We start from the raw sequence: 23,221 nt of genomic DNA, 5'->3' as shown, positions 1-23,221 counted from the left end.
ATATGAAGGAACAGTTGATACAGGCTTTAGATGCAGCTGCCCCCCATTCTTGTCCCTACAACACACTCATACACACACACACTCACACAGTAGTCAGTTATAGTGACGTCAGAGAGGGCAGTTGTGAATCGTTTGCATGGCAGCTGTGCCTGGCATCAGGTGGGTACCACACACACACACACACACACACACACACACACTGCCTGAGCGCACACACACACTGGCCGGACATACAGAAGGTACAGCTGCAACAGTGATAGCACAGACTGTACCTCATGTAGAGTCACTAATGGGGCAGCACACACACACACACACACATAGATGAGAGAGAGAGGAGGTGATGAGAGGAGGGGGGTGAGAGAGGGGGTGAGATGGGGGGGGAGAAAGGGGGGGAGAGAGGGGGGGAGGGGGTCGAGAGAGGGGGGGAATAAAGAGAATGTAGAATGAGAGAGTCTGGAGTGGAGAAACTCAGGAGGACGTGGAGCAGTATGATAGTGATGCTGCCTGACTGGGACTACACACACACACACTATACACACACACACACACACTATACACACACACACACCATACACACATTATACACACACACAGACACTATACACACACACTATACACACTAAACACACACTATACACACACGCACACTATACACACACGCACACACACTATACACACATTATACACACACACACAACACACACACAACACACACACAACACATCTCCTGCATACTGCTGCTTGGTGCAGAAAATATACAATATAACGATATGGACGAGGGTAGAGGGTGGAGGAGGGGGAGAGAGAGGAGGGGGCGAGAGGAGGGGGAGACAGGAGGAAGGGGAGAGAGGAGGAGAGAGGAGGGGGAGAGAGGAGGAAGGGGAGAGAGGAGGTGAGAGGAGGGGGAGAGAGGAGGGGAGAGGAGGAAGGGGAGAGAGGAGGAGAGGGGAGGGGAGAGAGGAGGAAGGGGAGAGAGGAGGGGGAGAGAGGAGGAGAGAGGAGGGGGAGAGAGGAGGAAGGGGATAGAGGAGGAGAGAGGAGGGGAAGAGAGGAGGAAGGGGAGAGAGGAGGTGAGAGGAGGGGGAGAGAGGAGGGGGAGAGAGAGGGGGAGAGGAGGAAGGGGAGAGAGGAGGAGAGGGGAGGGGAGAGAGGAGGAAGGGAGAGAGGAGGGAGAGAGAGGAGGAAGGGGAGAGAGGAGAGAGAGGAGGGGGAGAGAGGAGGAAGGGGAGAGAGGAGGAGAGAGGAGGGGAGAGAGGAGGAAGGGGAGAGAGGAGGAGAGAGGAAGGGGAAAGAGGAGGAGGGGGAGAGAGGAAGAGAGAGGAGGGGGAGAGAGGAGGAGGGGGAGAGAGGAAGAGAGAGGAGGGGGAGAGAGGAGGAGGGGGAGAGAGGAGAGAATGAATTTCTGAATTCTCCAGAGACAGTGTGGGCAGCTAGCCCAACACAGAGCTGAAGGTGACACTTGAGGAATGGAGAAGAGAGAGAGAAAGAGAGAGAGACAAAGAGAGAGAGACAGAGACAGAGAGGGGCTCAGGGGAGAAGAGAGAGATGAGGATATTAATGATAATACAGCAGGATAATTCAGAGCACTTTCAGCTTGTCTGACAGTAATCTTCCTGCTGGACAATCATCCTCTCCTCAGCGGTCCGTCTCCACACAGACAGGCAGACACACAGACAGGCAGACACACAGACAGGCAGACACACAGGCAGGCAGACACACAGGCAGGCAGACACACAGACAGGCAGACACACAGACAGGCAGACACACAGGCAGGCAGACACACAGACAGGCAGACACACAGACAGGCAGACACACAGGCAGGCAGACACACAGAACAGGCAGACACACAGACAGGCAGACACACAGACAGGCAGACACACAGACAGGCAGACACACAGACAGGCAGACACACAGACAGGCAGACACACAGGCAGGCAGGCAGGCAGGCAGACACACAGGCAGGCAGGCAGGCAGGCAGACACACAGGCAGGCAGACACACAGGCAGGCAGACAGACAGACAGGCAGACACACAGGCAGGCAGACACACAGACAGGCAGACACACAGACAGGCAGACACACAGGCAGGCAGACACACAGGCAGGCAGAGAGGCAGACACACAGACAGGTAGACACACAGGCAGGCAGACACACAGACAGGCAGACACACAGGCAGGCAGACACACAGACAGGCAGACACACAGGCAGGCAGACACACAGGCAGGCAGACAGGCAGACAGACAGACAGGCAGACACACAGGCAGGCAGACACACAGGCAGGCAGGCAGACACACAGTCAGGCAGACAGACAGACAGACAGGCAGACACACAGGCAGGCAGGCAGACACACAGACAGGCCAGACACACAGGCAGGCAGACAAACAGACAGAAAGACAGGGAGACACACAGGCAGCAGGCAGGCAGGCAGGCAGGCAGGCAGGCAGGCAGACAAACAGACAGAAAGACAGGCAGACACACAGGCAGGCAGACAGACAGACAGGCAGACACACAGACAGACACACAGGCAGACACACAGGCAGACAGATACAGACAGACAGGCAGACAGACAGATAATCCATCGCTTCCTCAATTCATTCATCCCAGTTACATTTTCTGATGCTCATATGTAAGAACACTCTAGACAGCTCCTCCATCCTAATCAGACATTCTCGGTGTTAGGTCTAATTAGCATTCACATGCTACATTAGCTCCGATAGCATGTGTCATAATTACGCTGTCTCTTTCATTGAGACAGACAGAATGGATTAGCATTAGCATTTATTCAAGAAAGTTAGCATAGATGATATACACTTATGGCATTTAACCAAGTAGCAATTGGCAAGAAGAATGCTGCTTATAAACCTTGAGAGCTCATTTGGAGGAGAAATCTCTCTCTCTCAGTCTCTCTCTAGGTCTACCTCTCTCTCTCTCTCTCTCTCTCAACATCTCACTCCCTCCCTCTTTCTCTCAGCATCTCACTCCCTCCCCCCCTCTGTCTCTACCTCTCTCTCTACCTCTCTCCCTCCTCCTCATCTCTCTCCCTTCCCCCTCTCTCCTATTTCTTTTTCTTTCTCTACATGTCTCTCTCTCCCCCCTCTCTTCATCCACTTTCACTTCTTTCCATCTGCTCCTTTATCTATCTTTATCTTCTCTCGTTCTTGTCCTCCATGGCCCTCTTCCTGCCCAGGGTAGAGTACTGTACTCTCCATCTCTCAAGAGGAAGAGAGGAGGGAGGAGAGATGAGAGAGAGGAGATGAGAGAGGAGAGAGGAGAGAGAGGAGAGGAGGGAGGAGGGGAAGAGAGGAGGGAGAGATGGAAGAGAAGAGAGAGAGAGGAGGGAGAGGAGGGAGAGGGAAGGAGGGAGTGATAGAGGAGGGAGAGAGTCTGTTATTCATGGCGTGTTAATTAGGAGTCTCTGCATGTCTCTCTGCCTCAAGACTAGCCTTGCTCTGCTCTGCCCACACACACACACACACACACACACACAAGCAGGCACCCACAACCCACCTCACACATACATGCGTGTACACACACACACGCACACAGGCTGTGATGTGTGTCAGGGGGCTAGCTTCAGGTGGGTGTTTTTGTGAACTGCAGCAGAGCAAACCTGCTCACATTCACACCAGGACTTCCACCTTAATCCTGACCCTAAACACAGCGGTGTGTGCGTGCATGCGTGTGTGAGGTGTGGCGTCTCTGAGTCTGTGTGTGTGTGTGTGGTGTCTCTGAGTCTGTGTGTGTGTGTGTGTGGTGTCTCTGAGTCTGTGTGTGTGTGTGTGTGTGTGTGTGTGTGGTGTCTCTGAGTCTGTGTGTGTGTGGTGTCTCTGAGTTTGTGTGTGTGTGTGTTGTGTGTGTGTGGTGTCTCTGAGTTTGTGTGTGTGTGTGTGTGTGTGGGGGGGGGGGGGGCTAGAGGTATTGTAATGAGTGTCCAGAGCTGTAGTCTCCAGTCGATAGTGTCCAGCCCTACATCACAGCAAGGCTCCAGTTTAACTCCCAATGAACAGCTCTAACACTGTCAGGACACCTCCCCACTCTGTCCCTACCTCGCTCTCTCTCTCTACGTTTCTCTCTCTCACTCTCCCTGTTGACCCTCACTGTCACACACTCACCACATTCCTTTCCATAGACCCTCTCTCTCTCTCAAACAAACACACACACACACAGCGTAGCTGCTCTCCACTGCTATAATCCTTCCAGTCAAACCACCAACACTGCAATTACTACAGCCACAACTCACACACACACACACACACAAGCTAAAACACAAACACAAAGCCACAAAGAGAGGAGAGGAAGGGACAGGAGAGGAATGCAGGGAGGAGGAGGGGAGGAGGGAGAGGAGAGGAACACAGGAGGAGGGGAGGAGGGAGAGGAGAGGAACGCAGGGAGGAGGAGGGGAGGAGGAGGGAGAGGAGAGGAACGCAGGGAGGAGGGGAGGAGGGAGAGGAACGCAGGGAGGAGGAGGGGAGGAGGAGGGAGAGGAACGCAGCGAGGAGGGGAGGAGGAGGGAGAGGAACGCAGGAGGAGGAGGGGAGGAGGGAGAGGAGAGGAACACAGGGAGGAGGAGGGGAGGAGGGAGAGGAGAGGAACACAGGAGGAGGAGAGGGGAGGAGGAGGGAGAGGAACGCATGGAGGAGGAGGGGAGGAGGGAGAGGAGAGGAACACAGGGAGGAGGAGGGAAGGAGGAGGGAGAGGAACGCAGGGGAGAGCGGAAGAGAGGTCTCTAGTCTCCTCTCCTCTGTACAGGAAGTCAAGGTGGTAGGATGGGATTCCAATCAGCAGGATATCATTTCATACCTTCCCTCCCCTGCATCCTCCTCCATCCACCTCCCTCCTTTCTTATCCCCCTCTCGTTCCCCCTCCCCTCCTGATCCCCCCTTCCCTCCTATATCCCTCACATTCCTCCTCCTCTCCTCCATCTCTCGCTCCTCTCCTCCTGCTCCTCTCCTCCTCCTCCCCCTCTTCAGAACCACCAGTCAGGGGTCAGACACAAGGACTTGCAGACTGGGTTACCGCTCATTCAGCAGAAACATCAGATACACGGGCACACACACACACAATCCAGGAGCTACACAGAAAGACACACACACATTCGCAGAGCAAATAAACCAGTACAGCTCTCTGGGAACAGAAAGACCAGCAGGCTTCCATTCACACACCAATAAACCCACACACACCCACGCACACATACGGAAGTAAAGAACCAGCGGCCTACCTTCCAGACTCACACACACCCCTGCCCCCCCTCCTTCACACACACACACACACCACACATACACACTCGCAAAGAAAATAGACACAGCAGCTTACCTTATACAACCCCCACCGCTTCCCCAACACACACACACATCCCCATAGATATATAAAGGGTAGATGTCTCGTCCGCGTTATGCCACTGCATACTTCTATTCTATATATAAAAAAATAAATAAAAAATATTCCTAAGTATGCAGTGGCATAACGACATCTCTGACGTTGATAACAAACCAAACCGTTTCAAATCGGTTGAAAATTGAGCAAGTTATGGTCATTTAAAAAGTAAATGTCAGCACCAACACAATGTTATGGGTGAGCGAGTTGACTGTAGCAAGATGGCCGCCATGTGTGGACGTTCTAGACTCCGCCGTAAGACATCTTGTCTTTATATATATATATCTATGCACATCCCCACCCTCACGTCCCCCTGGTGGGAGGACCTACCTTCTTCAGACGCCCGGGTGCGTGTGCCTGTGAAGGCACTGTGTGTCCGCTGTAGTCGTAGGCCGCCACCGAGGTCATGCCCTCCTCCCGGTCCACCAGGAGGGGCAGGCCCTCGATGGTGCTGGTGCCACCCAGGGGCTGGTTGAAGTCCTGACCACAGAAATTATCATCTATCTGGAGGGGCTGGGAGGGAGGAGGGGAGAGGGGGAAGAGGAGGGGGGAGAGGGGGGAGGGGGAGGAGGAGGGGGGGGAGGGGGAGGAGGAGGAGGGGGGAGGAGAGGGGGAGAATAGGGAGGGGAGTGGGAGGAGGAGAAGGAGGGGGGTGATAGGGGAAGAGGAGTCAGTTATATCTCTGTAAATAATGTTCAGAGGCACACACTGTCACAGTACATCATGGGTAATTAATGTGTGATTGACACATCTGCAGAATATAGATGGTGATATCTCTCACATGCTCTGAAACATGGAGTTTATTAGCAACACCTGGATTAGACTAGCAACCTCCAGCCCCCCCCACACAAACAGCCCACAGAACATTAATTAACACACTAGATTTGCCTCATTCGTTACAAGACATTCCTCTTCCATAGGGGTTAATCAATCAAGCGCACACGCACGGCTGGTAAGCTCTCCAGACAAGGATGTACATGTTGTTAAAGCTCTGGAGCCAGTTGACAGCTCCCCCCTCTCCCCTCCACCCTACCCCAGCCCCCCCCACACACACTACCCCCCCTTTCCCCCATCGATGTCCCCTTCCTTCCCTCCTCCCTCCCTCCCTCCCTCCCTCCCTCCCTCCCTCCCTCCCTCCCTCCCTCCCTCCCTCCTTCCTTCCCTCCTTCCCTCCCTCCCTCCCTCCCTCCCTCCCTCCCTCCCTCTCCATTCCAGGGGCCAGATGGCTTTATTAGTCCAAGAGGGTTAGCGACCCCCATCTCCCCCCAAACCCTCTCCCTCGCCTTCTCCCTTACCTCCCCCCTCCACCCCTGTGTCTTCCCTCTCGACCCCCCTGACCTCCCCCCTGTGTCTCCCCCTCACCCTCTCTGCACCCCTCATAACTCACTCAGTGAGGGGCTGGCATCTCCTCCACAGGGCCAGCCCGGGTACAAAGGAGAAGCACACTGTGAGTGTGTGTGTGTGTGTGTGTGTGTGTGTGTGTGTGTGTGTGTGTGTGTGTGTGTGTGTGTGTGTGTGTGTGTGACCAAGCAAGTGTGTGTGTATTCTGGAGGACAAAGTGGGGCACCATGTCCTTGTTCCCTAAAATGCTGGAGAGAAAAGTGTGTCTGTGTATGTGTGTGTGTGGTAAACATGACGCCTGGCTCCGTGCTATATATAAACAGCCAGGGCAAGCCAGTCCTCTGTAGCAGAGCATGTTACTGTGGACTGGAGGTTATTCTCTTGTTAAAGTACTCCCAAGATGCCCTGGGTGATGCAGTCTAATCTACACGTTCCAGTAGGGTGCAGGCCTCTGTGTGTGTGTGTGTGTGTGTGTGAGTGTGAGCATGTGTGTGTGTGTGTGACAGAGATCTTGGACTGCATGTTGACTCTGTGGTAATGATGCAGCACTACACCAACACAACAAACTTTCAGACACACAGTCTGCAAACTATCGCCCAGCACGGATGAGTTCCTGTAGGGAACTGTGGAGAGAGAGGAAGGGAGGAGAGGAGGAGTGGAAGAGAGAGGAACAAGAGGAGGGAGAGGGTGAGTGAAGAGGAGAGGAGAGGAGGAAGAGGAGAGAAGGGGAAGAGGAGGGAGAGGGTGAGTGAAGAGGAGAGGAGAAAGAGGAGAGAAGGGGAGAGGAGGGGGAGGGAGAGGGTGAGTGAAGAGGAGAGGAGAGGAGAGGAGGAAGAGGAGAGAAGGGGAAGAGGAGGGAGAGGGTGAGTGAAGAGGAGAGGAGAGGAGGAAGAGGAGAGAAGGGGAAGAGGAAGGGAGAAAGAGGAGAGGGAGAGAGACAGAGACAGATCAGGAAATGAAGAACGAAAAGGAGAAAGAGGAAAGGAGGAGCTGGTGAAAGAGAGAAACAGAAAGAGGAAGAAGGGAAGGAGAGGAGAGGAAGAGATAGGAGGTTAAAAAGACAAAAGGAGAGAAAGAACAAGGGAAAGAGGGAAAGATGGGAGAGAATGAACGAGTAGAGCTGGAATGGTGAGAGGCAGAATGGGGAGTTTTACCACAGCCTCTGAATAATACACAACCTTCTGAAACACATGCCATCCAGAGTGTGTGTGTTCCAGTCCTTGTGGATCAGTAATCTAACGGTCTAATCTCTACACCATCTCATCGACCCCATCCCCTCTCTCTCTCTCTCCCTCCCCCTATCTCCCCCTCTTCCTTCCTCTCCTTATCTCTCCCTGTGTCTATCAGTCAGTATCTCCACCCGGGACTACTTGGGTCAATCAATAGCAACATCCCGGATTTACAAAGAAGTGTGTGTGCGTGCGTGCGTGTAGATAAATGTGTGTGTGCTGCATATGTAGGCTATATAAATACATTAAGTGTGTGTGTGAGAGAGAAAGAGTTCTCAAGAGATTAATTTGACAATAGGTATAAAGAGCTTTGAGCTGTTATGTAGAAGAAGCTTGGCTTTTAACCACACACACCGACACACACACAGACAAACACACACACACACACCAGTGTCCCTAGCGAGCAGAGTACAAGTCTGGAGTCACCATGAGACCAGACTGATGCAACTGATAACAACACTTACAGCATAACAGAGTGGCTTTATGTAATGGTGTGTGTGTGTGAGGAAGCACAGCTGGTTCTGGATTAGGCATGCCTAGAACCACCAGCAGATAAACAGCCAACCAGCCAACCAAATAGCAAGTCAGACCGCCAGCCAGTCAGCAAACCATTCAACCATCATCAGCAAGTTTGTGTGTGTGTGAGCGTTTGTGTGTTTGTATGTGCGAGTGTATGTGTGTGTTTGTGTCTATGTACGTGCGAGTGTATGTTTGTGTGAGTGTGTGTGTGTGTGTGAGTGAGTGTGTGTTTGCTTGAGTGTGTGTGTGCGTGCGTGCTGAACAGGGAAGGCCCAGCCTGTCAAACAGATGTTTGGATCCCCCCTCTACTGACCCGACACACCACACACACTCCTCCAGTCACCCCGCTGGCCTGGAGTGAGAGTGTGTGTGTGTGTGTGTGTGGGGGGGGGTTTTGTGCCAGTAGAGTCTCATTATAAGATAGTGTATGACCAACACATGCTCGGACACACACTGGTCAGCACACAGGCATTTGACCAGACGAGGGGAGGGGATGGGAGGGGAGAAGTTAAGAGGGGAGGAAAGGAGAAAGTTAGGACAGAAAAGAAGAGTGTGTTAAAGACATGAGGGAAAACAACTTGCAGCCCTCTGTTACGGACCAGAGGAATAGTTTGAATGCCAATACAAGTCGCACAGTACAGCCAAATCTATCTCTCCCTTTCCCTCCCTCCTTTCCACTCACTCCCTTTCTCTCTATCCCTCTCGCTCCGTCTCCCTCCCTCCCGTTTCCTCTCTCCCTCCATATTTCCTCCCTCCTTCCCTCCATCCCTCCCTCCATCCTCCAGAATGATTGAAAGCAGCTGTGTGTTGTGGGTTTGTGGCCTCAGTAGGAAACAGTATTTAGGTCAGTTTAGGAACATTACTGACCTACATCAGCTCTGCCCTTAGCTCTGGTGTGTGTATGTGTGTTGTTTTTCTCCCTGTTCCCAGGCTCCTGGGGTGTGTCAAGGCTCTAAGGGTGTTGATGTGGGACTGCACGTGACTCCTCTTCTCTCTCTTCCTCCCCCCACCTCACTCCTCTCTCTTCCTCTCCTCTCATATTCTCTACCCCCCCTCACTCCTCTCCCTTCATCCCCTATCTCCCTCACCCCTGCTCCCCCTCCCACATCTCTCTCTTTCCCTCCTCTCCTCCCACCCACTCTCCAAACAGTCTTTCTAAATATTTGACGGTCCTCATTTATATTGTGTCGCTAGCGTTCGCCTTAGCCAACTCCTTCACCACTAACGGAGCTAGCTGGAAAATCTAACAAACCCCGTGGGGATCAAAGATTGTTCTTGCTCCGGCTTTAACTTCTGGATATACGGCAGCGTTGCCACAACGGACCGAATGGCTTCGCTCACATCTTTCTCCGCCTCCATTACGGAACTACAACACAAACTAGCGCACTACATCAATGTCATCGTTCTCAGCCACTCCCTCTGTTCGCTGATTGGACCGGTAAAAAGTTTACCGGAGACATCTGACCAATATACCTCAAGCCCAGATGCAGTACAGAAGCAAAATGAAAATTAAGCGGAAGTACGTAGGAGGGCAGAGCCAGGCTACCGCCCCCCCTCCCCCCGGACTCACAAGCTAGCTAAATTGTGAAACAATAAGATTTCTAATACAATTAGATTTTTAAGCTGGAAAGTTTTTATATAGGTGTGCATCAACATATTCAAGTAATACGACATGACATAACGTTTTTTTATTTGTATTACTATATGTACATTTTCTTAAAATTCCTGACGCATAAAAGGGAGTCAGGTGGCTGAGCGTTTAGGGAGTCGGGCTAGTCATCTGAAGGTTGCTAGTTCGATTCCCGGCCGTGCGAAATGACTTTGTGTCCTTGGGCAATGCACTTCACCCTACTTGCCTCGGGGGGAATGTCCCTGTACTTACTGTAAGTCGCTCTGGATAAGAGCGTCTGCTAAATGACTAAATGTAAATGTCGAGAACCGGTTATATGGATCCCTTTATGCTAGCTAGCAACATTACTTTAGCTCTTACCTTCCAGGGAGCGGTCACTTTAATCAATTTCAGCGGCCGTTTCTGCCTTTCTTTGGGTTTTTTAAAACTTCTTGACCTACTACTATTCCCAGGACTCCGAAGTAGCCCTTGTTTTCCTGGCTTGATCGGTTAAAACAGCCGTAAAAAGCGCCAATGCATGCCGGTGAGTGATGTCATACGCAACAAACATAGCTAGCAACTGTTGCTAGCTAGCATTGGTAGCTAGCTAACGTCCCCACAAATATTTCCTAAACGGTGCAACGGAACCTTCCGGAAAAAAAAATACTAGCAACGCTAGTATCGGAAACGAGATGCACATTTTGACACATGTCATATCAACGTTGTAATCATGTGTCGTTCGTGAACGATTTTTTATCAAAATGTGATATGACTCCGGAGAACTAGTGTCAGCGTTGAACAGTTTACGTTTCTCGTGGTCGTGCCTCGTGACTGTTGAATTGGATCAGTCACGTGAACATTTTAGGAAAGACTACATACCCGAAGACCGTCGAATGGTTAACGAATAATTGTAATAATTAAGTGAAAAATTAACAAAAGACTTAAACCCAAAGACCCAGGTAAATGCTGAACTAGTAATTCAAATATTTTATTTTAATGATGTATTATGTACTTATAGCGGTTCATGTTGTTTAATTGGAACTTGTTTAACTACATGCTCTTATGGTTCTTCCCTTTGGCACTTACTTTGGTTGTTCACAATGTGTGCTTCATGTTTTGGCTACTCGCGATGTTTTTTGGCTATCTGGTTGTTATGATCAGTGACCTATGCACTTTGTAAAGCTCTCTCTTGGAAGTCGCTTTGGATAAAAGCGTCTGCTAAATGAATAAATGTAAATGTATTATAATTTATCTTGGCTGGTTTAGATGCACTATAAGGCCTTCCTTCGGATTATGATAAATGTTTGCTTTAGTGGACGTATTTGGAAAAAGCCTCCTCCTCCCTCCCCCACACTAAAGTACAGAGCTAAACCACTCTCCCGAGTTTATGTAGGATACAAGTGGGACTGTGTTTGGTGGGAATCCTACTATACTGTGTCCTTTCACTATAGGCTCCTTTCCTAGACCCTTCTCCAAGCCTCCTAGACCCTTCTCCTAGCCTCTTAGACCCTTCTCCTAGCCTCCTAGACCCTTCTCCTAGCCTCCTTTCCTTTTTTCCCTCCAATCGCCTCTCCCACTTTTTTTTTTAACCAAAACCTACCCACTTACAACCCTCCTTCCCTTCTCTCCTCCTCTCCTAGCCTCCTCCCTTACACCCCCTCCCCAGTCATGCACCATCTTGCTTCAATGTAATGCAGCCCTGCTGATGCTTTTAGCCCTGTTGGACAAGCAAACACTGGATTATAATCTTCTTAATCTGAAATAAACCCAGCGAGGCCACAGATAATCCAATTATGTCTTCCCAAGAGCAGCGTTCATGGCTAGGATGGATCTGGCTGGACTACAGGATCTGAAGAGAGCATGCATAAACACACACACACACACACCAGCACACACATACAAGCACACAGACATTCAAGCAGACATGCACACACACATATGCACAGAGATGGGAAGTAACCATGAACAAATACTTAGTTATTCAGTATTTCAGTACATCAGTAGATTTTTCTGGTATCGGTATTTAACTTCCCAATTTATTTTTCTGGCAACATTTTACTTTCACTCCTTACATTTTTCACACAAATATCTGCACCTTCTACTTCTTACATTTTAAAGCCAGGCTCGTTACTTTAGTTTTAATCTGTATTTGGTGGCATGATCAATAGTATTTATTGTCATTGTACAGCTTTTTTCATTTACTGGATGAAATTTTACTTTTACATTTACTTATTTACATTTACATTTAGTCATTTAGCAGACGCTCTTATCCAGAGCGACTTACAGTAAGTACAGGGACATTCCCCCGAGGCAAGTAGGGTGAAGTGCCTTGCCCAAGGACACAACGTCAGTTGGCATGACCGGGAATCGAACTGGCAACCTTCGGATTACTAGTCCGACTCCCTCACCGCTCAGCCACCTGACTCCGACTTATCAGGCACAAATCATTTAGAAATTTTTTTTTGGATCTTTTTTGAAAAGTTGAACAAATATTTTTTGCATCATTAATGAGTACTTGATGATGATTCTACTATACTCTACCGTACTAAATTGTACTACATCTCCTTTCCCCTCTGTACCATTCTGCTGTCATTTACTGTCTGTGGAAAAAAATGTTTTTAAAGGAAAAAACAAATATATAAGTTTTGAAATGTTGAACAACTATTTCAGAAAAAAAGTTCTGAAGAAATATTTGTGAAAAAATAGGTTTGCATCCTTGATGAGGATTGTACTATACTATACTGTACTCTACTATACTCTACTAAACTCTACGCTCTGCTCAACTCTGTTTTCCTCTTTCCTTCTGTGTGTGTGAAAAAAAGCTTTGAAAGTTTGTTTTCCTTTTCTTTTTAAAGGTTGAAAAAATACTTTCCCTCAAAGTTCACAATGATGAGGACTGTACTATACTCTACTTTACTCTATTGTGCTCTGCTCTGCTATACTCCATTTTAAGCTTCCCAGTTCTCTCCTTTCACTGTGTGTGTGGGGGGGAAAAAGGTTTTTAAAGGTTTAAAACATATTTTCAAACAAAAGTTTTGAAAAAAAAAAGGTTTCTAAAGGTTGGAAGAAAAATTGTGAAAAAATATTTGAGAAAAAACATTTCAAAAAAATATTTAAAAAAATAAATTTGCATCATTGATGATGACTCTACTATACTATACTCTATTGTACTCTACTTTTCTCTGTTCTCCTCTTCCCTCTCCTCCTCTCTCCTCTACTTATATAAAAGGTACGTTATAGATGAGACAGAGCTTTAGCGAAGTCTACGTGACTGAGAATAGAGACCTGATCCCCCATGGCCATATATGAGGGAGATGTTGGAAATTGTCTGTCAAAAAGGATTCCTGGCGAATGCACTGCGTGAGGTCCAGTTACCAGCGTGACACTAAAACAGGTAGTAGTAATGGCTACTTTTTACTTAAGTGTATGTCAGATCCCATATTTCTTTACTTGTACTTGAGTGAAGAATGTGTGTATTTTTGCCATCTCTACACATGCACAAGCACACACACAGTTTTCCCCCCGGTAATTCAACATGCTGGCTGGTGGCGATATCAGGCTGTCAGGAAGTGTGACTGTCACTGGCGGTGATGTCATTTCCTGTCACAACATAACACGCTAGCAGTTCTTCCTGTTCCATCAGCAGCCAGATAAACGTATCACTCCTTCATACATCACAACATTTATTCACTTTCTACTCCAATAAACTGCTACCTGACCACAGAGCCATCAGCTGAGGGGCATCCGAGCTAGACATTCAGACTGTGTGACAGAGAGAGAGAGAGAGAGAGAGCGAGAGAGAGAGAGAGAGAGAGAGGGGGGAGAGAGAGAGAGAGAGAGGGGGAGAGAGAGAGGGAGAGAGAGAGAGGGGGGGAGAGAGAGGGAGAGAGAGAGAGCAAGCGAGACAGGGTAGGTAGATGGAGCAGGAGAGAGAGAGACTACAGTCACCAAGGTCACCATCGGCAACGGAGCAACCCTCCGCTTGGACACAACGAGGGTCTGTGACATGATCATCATGTGACAGCGTGGCGTCCTTGACTGACAGCCATAAAGGTGCATGCTGTCATGGATACCGTTTACACGTCCTGCATACATTAGCACTATTTAGGTTTGTCCTGCCTGAAAGAACTGGCAAAATGGTCTCTCCCTCTCTGCTTATCTATCTGTTTATGTGTCTGTGTCTGCCTGCCTGCCTGCCTGCCTGCCTGCCTGTCTGTCTGTCTGTCTGTCTGTCTGTCTCTACCACATATAAGCAATTCAAGTACCCTTCTAAATCCCTGTCCCAGTGCTTGCAGGATAGGCTCTCAAAGCCCCTCTCTGGAACAAGACCAGACACCCAGACAGATGGAGGGAGAGGGAAGAGGGGGAGAGAGAGGTGAGGGGAGGGGGAGAGAGAAAGAAAGAAAGAGCGAGGGGGGAGGAGAGGAAGATAGAGGGAGGGGGGAGTGAGAGAGAGAACAAGAGGGAGACAGGCAGATTTGGGGATTTAAAGATGATTGTTATGGAGCACGGCTGAATAACAGTAAGTGAGTCAAGGTGAATAATGTATGAGCAAGGTGTGTGTGCCTGTGTGTCAGTGTCCTGATAAAAAGGACAGGGCTAGTGTAATCTGTGAGTGTGTGTGCGTGTGAGTGCTCTACCCAGCCATCCTGCAGTCATTACCAGAAAATGAGACCCCAGTCTGTCATCACAATAGTCTCCATTATGATCATTAACACACACACACACACACGCTGAAGATCACACACACTCTAACCCTTTCACGGCTACCAAATAGAAACAAAAACATTATCACCACAAACACCACCATCATCATTACCACCATCATCATCACCACCACCATCAATATCCATCCAAGTACACAATATAAGCAGTATTGTATGGCATTGATGTGGATGTATAGTATACTTCTGGGAACACTTACAGAGTACTGATTCTGTACGTATAGATATAGAGTGTAATAGAGTTTCCACTTACAGAGTTGATGCAGGCCAGCTCCTTGTTGAGCAGCCAGGGCAGGGACAACTTGCCTTCCCCCTTGTAGCAGGACTGGATCCTCTCCTTGATCTTCTGTTTGATCTTCTTCAGCGTGAACACGCACAGCACCGTCTCCTTGGGTGGGCGCGCCCGGTTCTTCTGTCCCTGTGCGAACACGGTGAACAGCACCTCCTCCCCCTCGCCCAGGCCCAGCGAGCCAGCCAGCCTCGCCCCGGCACGTGTCAGGTAGGCGTCCTGGATGAGCCGGTACTCCACCCCGTCCTTGGAGCAGCCCAGAGGGAACTCCACGTAGGAGTAGAACTTGGGGTCGTCCACGCAGAGCCGCACGATCTTGGAGGTGTAGAACTGGTCGGAGCTGGCGTCCGGCGAGGTGAGCTGGGTGTCGAGCTGCAGGGTGAGGTAGTACACAAACTGCTCGCTGGCAAAGCCGTACACGTAGTAGATGTCGAAGGCGGGGAACTTGGACAAGGTGTCGGACGGGATCTTCAGCTGCGACGACACAAACTCGTCCTGGTACACGAAGCTGAACATGTCTGCATTCTCCTCGCTGGACATCAGCTTCCTGCTCGACAGCGTGGGGAAATACTCAGACTTGCCGTCGATCGGCGTCCCCACGAACAGCTTCCCCGTGCCCCCGCCCACCCCGAACTCCTCCCCTCCGATCACCACCCCAGACATGGTCCCCGCCTCGGCCACGCTGGAGAGGTAGTGCTCCTTCCTGTGGTGCGGCTCACCCAGCTTGAACAGGTCGTCCAAACGCAGGAACTGGCAGATCCCCTGCGAGGTGCTGCCGCAGGCCAGCAGACGGTTCTGCCCCTCGTCCAGCAGCAGCAGCTTGTTGACGTTGCCGGTCTGCGCCAGCTCGTACGGGCACGACTGCACACCCGGCGGGGGGTAGCAGCGGGCGTTGTCGACCACGGGCCCGGTCACGTGACTGCGTAACTTGGTGAGGTTGCTGGAGAGCTTGAAGATCCAGTTGACGGCGCCGAGGTAGACCTCGCCGGTCCGGCCGTGGACCACGAGGTGCGTCAGACCCCCCTCTGGGGGGGAGAAAGTCCGTAAGGGGGGTGACGGGGGAGGAGGGGAGGGGGAGGGGGAGGAAGTGGAGGAGGAGAGGTGGAGGAGGAGGAGGAGGAAGGAGAGGGCGTTTGGAGGGAGGATGGAGAGAGGAGACATTTTGGGGGTAGTGTGTGTGTGGTCTCTCCCACTCCTCTGGTAGTCTGCTGCGTGGTGGGAGGTGGGGCACCAGGGGGTGGCAGGAGGAGGAGGGTGGGGGCAGTTCTCCTGATAAACAGAGGTGCAGTGCTGGAGTCCTGGTGGTGGAGGGTTTGTGTTGTTTACACCATCATCGTGATCACCTGCTCCTCTGTCACCGCCAGTAGCCCTGTGGAGCAAAACAAACACACCTTGTTAAAGCTACTTCTAGTGATTGTTCACACAGATTTAGTTTGAGTCTCTATTGAGGCTGGGGACGTTTGTTTTGGTAGTTTTTTGGCGTGTTCTTTGCAGAGGCGCCGAAACATAAGAAACAATTCTCAAGTGGAGATTCTTCACAGCTCACAGCAGTCAGTCTCTCCACAGTCAGACGGCGCAGAAAATAGCAGTGTTGAAAGAGTGACAGTTGAGAACATGAAAGCGAGAGAAAGTGAAAGAGAAAAACAAACGATTACAGCCTCTACCATCACAACACCACGGCAGTCTGTCTACGGTCTCTACCCAACAAAAGGCCTAGCTCAGCCAAACAGCTTTAGTCTGGAGTCAGGTGGCTGAGCGGTGAGGGAGTCGGGCTAGTAATCCGAAGGTTGCCAGTTCGATTCCCGGTCATGCCAACTGACGTTGTGTCCTTGGGCAAGGCACTTCACCCTACTTGCCTCGGGGGGAATGTCCCTGTACTTACTGTAAGTCGCTCTGGATAAGAGCGTCTGCTAAATGACTAAATGACTAGTCTCCACTGGTTACCAGGAGGTCCCAGGTTCAAATCCCCACCCCGTACGTAGCTTTGGCTGAAATTCTGAACAAATCTGCTGAATGATTGCTTTGTTGACAACCCCACAGCAGTATGGCTATCTCTAGCGTTTCTACCCATCAACACCCAGTGCTCCTCTGGGTGTCTGAAGCTGTTGCAATGTTCCTTTAACGTACAGCACCAGGGAACACTGGCCTCCCTATCGATCTACCAGGGCCGTCTGCTCAATCAAGCACACACACGCACACACTGTGTGGCCTGGGTTCAACAAGCCGTCCACACACACACACACACGCACACACACAATCCTCTCCAGTCAGACCTGAGGGGGAATCCTATAGTCCTGTAATGAGCTAGTCAGACTATGAAGGGGAGGCAGCTATGCGTCACATACAGGCCCAGCTATGTGTGTGTGTGTGTGTGTGTGTATAGTGTGTGTGTGTGTATAGTGTGTGTGTGTGTGTGTACTCCCCAGTCAGGCAGCATCACTATCATACTGCTCCACGTCCTCCTGGGTTTCTCCACTCCAGACTCTCTCATTCTACATTCTCTTTATTCCCCCCCTCTCTCACCCCCTCTCTCACCCCTCTCCTCTCAACCCCTCTCTTTCATCCCCCTCTTCCTCCTCTTCAGCGTCCGCCAATAGAGTCTTTCATCTCTAAGACCCACATCATTATAATCTGTTCACCAGCCAATAAGAACAAAGAACCCACTGTCACCTACTGTCCTCCAGCCAATCAGAACAAAGTCTCCACTGTGTGGGCCAGGGTGTCAGAGGACAACGAGCGGCCAATCAGGCGGCCTTTTGACTCCTCGCCATCACAATAAGTTGTGATGTCATCACTGGAACTCCTTTAAATTGATGTCATCACGCAGACTGTAAGTTCCTCACACACACACACACACACCCTCATCCACAAACAACAATCATTTTAGTTTTTCCCTTTAAATACTTAAAAACCACTCTGCAATCAATGCCTTGTGTGGTTATATAACTGCAGGGATCACAGAGCGAAGCCCCTGAAGGATCCTGACAGCCTGCCTGCCTGTGTTTGGGTTCTGCTGCTGTCTATTAATACTCTAAACACTTACTCTCACTTGACACTGACGATGGGAGCAGCCATTGAAGAGAGAGAAGAGGAGGGAGAGAGATAGAAAGAGGAACGAGAGAGAGGGAGAGAGAGAGGGAGACAGAGAGAGAGAGAGAGAGGAGAAGAGAGCGCGTCAGCGTGTGACTGAACTGGGACAGAGTCGGAAAGACGTGAGGAAACCAGGATGGTCTGTTTCCACGCCTGAATAACAATTAGATCAACAACAACATCACAAGGTTTAAGGGCGCAGGGAGGAGGAGGGATGGAGAGAGGGAGGACAGTTTAGGAGGGATGACTTCAAACTGAAGAGGGTTGAAAGAGGACTGATGTGAAGGGACCATGACAAGAGAGCGACAGATGAGGTCAGCGAAGAGAAAGAGCGCCAGAGAGAAAAGGATAGAAAGATCAGTTTGTTTACGTGTTTGTACTAGAATTAGTCAAACTATTTAACTATTTTGAACTGTTTAAACTCTCTTTCCGGGCCAATAAATCGCTGAAATTAAAAGGATAGTTTCTGTTTGATGGTAGTTCCAACATGGCCGACATACTGCAGCAATGACAAATTGTATTGCAGCTAATCCAAGCAGGAAGAGGCCTGTGCATAGCAGTTCTACTTCTTTCTTTAACAAGTCATTTTCTAAACTGTCTGTTTTCTGATCTGGTGGACTGTTTTCTGATCTGGTGGACTGTTTTCTGATCTGGTGCATGGCCTGTTTCCTGATCTGCTGGACTGTTTTCTGATCTGGTGGACTGTTTTCTGATCTGGTGGCCTGTTTCCTGATCTGGTGGACTGTTTTCTGATCTTGTGGACTGTTTTCTGATCTGGTGCATGGCCTGTTTCCTGATCTGCTGGACTGTTTTCTGATCTGGTGGACTGTTTTCTGATCTGGTGGACTGTTTCCTGATCTGCTGGCCTGTTTCCTGATCTGGTGGCCTGTTTCCTGATCTGGTGGCCTGTTTCCTGATCTGCTGGACTGTTTTCTGATCTTGTGGCCTGTTTTTGCAGTAACAGGCAGTAAAGGAAGCAGTCGGTAAACAAGCTGAACTCCTGTGGAGAAAATCACAGGAGGAAGAAACAAATCAATTAGCTGAGAACTCAGCTCTTGGTGTGTGTGAGTGTGTGTGTGTGTGAGGGTGTGTGTGAGTGTGTTGCGGCCAGCTCATCTCAGATAATAGCAAGAGCTCCGGAGAGTCGTCCTAGTCTGATATATCACTGGTGGCATATCAATTATAACCCAGCCCACCAACACACACACAAACACGCTCACAAACACACACACACACTCTGCATGTTTAGTATGGAGGTCACATCCATGGCTTTGTGTGAGAGGGAGGGAGAAGGAACTGGAGGAAAGCCACCATCAGAGACCTTGTTTATAGTGTAGTCACACACACACATACGCAAACACACATATGCATACACACACACACGCTGACTGTGTGTGAGTGTGTGTGTGAGCGTCTGTCCACGGTGAGGCTAGAGAGGTCTTGGAGAGCCTTTGGCCTCTTCAGCAGGATAGACATCCTTTACAACTCATCTCCTAGGAATACACTGACAGCACTCTAATAACTCACATCCTATTCCCCTCACACTCCACCTTCTGGCATTTCAGAGAGAGACGGGAGGGGAGGGAGAGAGAGGGGGCCGTGGGGAGAGGAGGGGAGAGAGGGAGAGAAAGGGGGTAGAGAGAGATAGAAAGAGAGGGAGAGGAGGGGGGTGAGAGAGATGGAGGTGGAGAGGAGGGGAGGGTAGAGAGAGATAGAAAGAGAGGGAAAGGGGGGGGTGAGGGAGATGGAGGTGGGGAGAGAGGGAGAGAGATGGGGTAGAGAGAGATAGAAAGAGAGGGAGAGGGGGGGATCAGGGAGGTGGAGAGGAGGGAGGGAGGGGAGGGTAGAGAGAGATAGAAAGAGAGGGAGAGGGGGGGGCTGAGGGAGATGGAGAGGAGGGAGGGGAGGGTAGAGGGTACAGCAATGAAAGTGGGACCTGGAGTGTTAAGCCTGTTTAAAGTCCTTCAGCGTGCATGTGTGCGTGTGAGAGTCTCTGTCTGTTGTTGAGGCATGGAGTCTGGCGACCATGCGTTTGGAGAAGGGTGTCTGTGTGTGTGTGTGTGTGTGTGTGTGTGTGTGTGTGTGTGTGTGTGTGTGTGTGTGTGTGTAGACTTCTGTTGTGCCTCTGCACTGGAAACACTGTATTCCATTTACAGGCATTCCAGACCAGACACAGTGACCTTACAGACAGCTGCCTACACACACACACACACACACACACACACACACACACACACACACACACACGCTTCTCCAGCCTCATGGTCACCAGGCTCCATGCCTCAACATCAGTCATCTACAAACAACCCCACACACATGCTCGCAAACACACACCCCTTCACATGCACACATTTACACACACACACACACACACACACACACACCCCTTCACATGCACACATTTACACACACACACACTCACACACACTCACACACACACACACACACACACACACACTCACACACACACATACACACACACACCCCCCTTCACATGCACACATTTACACACACACACGCACACACACACTCACTCACACACACACATACACACACACCCCTTCACACAGGCTCATAAAGGCTTTGTTGAGCTGAACTGAGCAGAGCAGAGATGAGCTAGAGTCAGACATATGGGATTCTCCAGGGCATTTGGACATTTTTTCATGTGTTGTTATATACAGTCATGTATCTTGTGTTGTTATATACATTCATGTATCATGTGTTGTTATATACAGTCATGATTCTGAGATAGGCTGGTGTGGTCTAGATCTGGGATCTGAGAAAGGCTGGTCTGGTCTAGAGCTGGGATCTGGTTTGGAGTTGGGTTAGGGTTTGTTTTTGACAGTAATAGTAATAGCCTCACTCTCCTTCTCTCTCCTCTCTTTGCCTCACTCTCTCATTCTCTGTCCTTCTCTCTCATTCTCTCTCTTTCTCTCTCTCCTCTCTCCTTCTGTCTCTCTCTTCTTCTCTCTCCTTCTCTCTCTCTGCCTCTCTCTCTGCCTCTCTCTCTGCCTCTCTCTCTGCCTCTCTCTCTGCCTCTCTCTCTGCCTCTCTCTCTGCTTCTCCCTCCTTCTCTCTCTCCCTCCTTCTCTCTCCCTCCTTCTCTCTCTCTCCTTCTCTCTCTCTCTCTCTCTCTCTCCTTCTCTCTCTCTCCTTCTCTCTCTCTCTCCTTCACCCCTACCTGTAGCAGGTAGGGGTGATTCCCTCATGGTAGGATATCACCCCGCCACCCTGCAGTGGTTGGCTTGGAGGACTCTTAACAGGAGAGTCAAGCTTGATTAGGTCCTGCCACTTTACACACAACACACACTCCTCCCCTCCTTCATACTGTTCCTCTCCTCTTCTTCCACTCCTTCCTTACTCCCCCCTCCTCCTCCTCTCCCTTCAAATATGGTAGCTCATAACTGGCATGTGTGTGAATGTGTTTGTGTTTGAGTGTTTGAGTGTTTGAGTGTGTGTGAGAGAGAGAGAGAGAGAGAGAGAGAGAGAGAGAGAGAGAAGGAGAGAGAGAGAGAGAGAGAAGGAGAGAGAGAGAAGGAGAGAGAGAGAGAGAGAGAGAGAGAGAGAGAGAGAGAGTAAGAGAGAGAGAGTAAGCACCCTAGTGTCGTTCCCCGTCTCCTGTGACCTTTTCCTTCCAGCAGGATATTCCAGCTCTTAGCTTCGTCTGGGCTAACACAATTACACCAGGCTAATGAAGAGAGAGGCGCTAAAGTGCCTTGCTCAGACACACACACACTCACTCACTCTTTCACTCACTCACTCACACACACACTCACAAACCCTTGCACACACTCTGCCTCTCTCTCTAATGCACCCTCTCTCACCCTCTATCTCTATGTCTTACACACGCTCTTGCTCTCATACACACACATATTCTCTCTCTCAATCTCTCTCACACACACACGCTGTCTCGCTCTCTCTCACACACACACATACACACATAATCTCTTAGCATTTCAATCTTTAAAGGCTACATTTGCATCTTTAATAAAACAGGAATTCCTAATGAATGTTCTGATGGCTGAGAAGATATGCTGCAGAAAGACTGAGAAGGTGAATGAGGTGTAGGAGGAAAGAGGAGGAGGTGGAGGAGGAAAGAGGAGGAGGTGGAGGAGGAGGAAAGAGGAGGAGGTGGAGGAGGAGGAAAGAGGAGGTGGAGGAGGAGGAAAGAGGAGGTGGAGGAGGAAAGAGGAAAGAGGAGGTGGTGGAGGAGGAGGAGGAAAGAGGAGGAGGTGTAGGAGGAAAGAGGAGGAGGTGGAGGAGGAAAGAGGAGGAGGTGGAGGAGGAAAGAGGAGGAGGTGGAGGAGGAGGAAAGAGGAGGAGGTGGAGGAGGAGGAAAGAGGAGGAGGTGGAGGAGGAGGAAAGAGGAGGAGGTGGAGGAGGAAAGAGGAAGAGGTGGAGGAGGAGGAAAGAGGAGGAGGAGGAGGAAAGAGGAGGAGGTGGAGGAGGAAAGAGGAGAAGTAGTAGTTGTTGGAGAAGGAGGAAGAGAGGTACATAAAGAGAAGGAGGAGGAGGAGAGATGTAGGAGGAGGAGGAGAACAGAGTCTTTCTGGCCTGCAGTTGTTTGTTTCCTTTATTTCTCTGTTTCCCCCTTCTTTCAGTTGCCCTCTCCCTCCCTCTGGATCCCAGTGGGGTCTGTTAAGGGGGTGTGTCAGGAGGGGGGAGGGGAGGGAGGGAGGGAGGGGGAGGTACAGCTCCAGTAGAAGGGTCTGGTTGTGATTAGCACTGTTAGAAGCTGACAACATTCCAGACTGGCTGTCTGCAGTCCTGAGAGAGGATGGGGGAGACCTACAGCTGGAACAGCCCTGAGAGAGGAGGGGGGAGACCTACAGCTGGAATAGCCCTGAGAGAGGAGGGGGGAGACCTACAGCTGGAACAGCCCTGAGAGAGGAGGGGGGAGACCTACAGCTGGAACAGCCCTGAGAGAGGAGGGGGGGAGACCTACAGCTGGAACAGCCCTGAGAGAGGAGGGGGGGAGACCTACAGCTGGAACAGTCCTGAGAGAGGATGGGGGAGACCTACAGCTGGAACAGCCCTGAGAGAGGAGGG

At 50.3% G+C, this 23,221-nt stretch overlaps 1 protein-coding gene across 1 annotated transcript in view; it reads right to left on the bottom strand.

The window, feature by feature from the left end:
* Positions 1-16,198, bottom strand: part of LOC136945526 (plexin-A1-like) — a gene marked incomplete at its 5' end in the record, with an annotated part of 74,049 nt that extends 57,851 nt beyond the window's left edge. Inside the window, 2 exon segments of the mRNA XM_067239411.1 lie at positions 5,702-5,884; positions 15,047-16,198. Of these exon segments, the coding sequence (XP_067095512.1) occupies positions 5,702-5,884; positions 15,047-16,198 (1,335 nt within the window).
* Between the last annotated feature and the right edge of the window lie 7,023 nt (positions 16,199-23,221).

Source organism: Osmerus mordax, chromosome 7, assembly GCF_038355195.1.
Source record: "Osmerus mordax isolate fOsmMor3 chromosome 7, fOsmMor3.pri, whole genome shotgun sequence".
In the NCBI taxonomy this organism is placed as follows: Eukaryota; Metazoa; Chordata; class Actinopteri; order Osmeriformes; family Osmeridae; genus Osmerus; species Osmerus mordax.
This window is presented reverse-complemented; position numbering and strand designations above follow the sequence as displayed.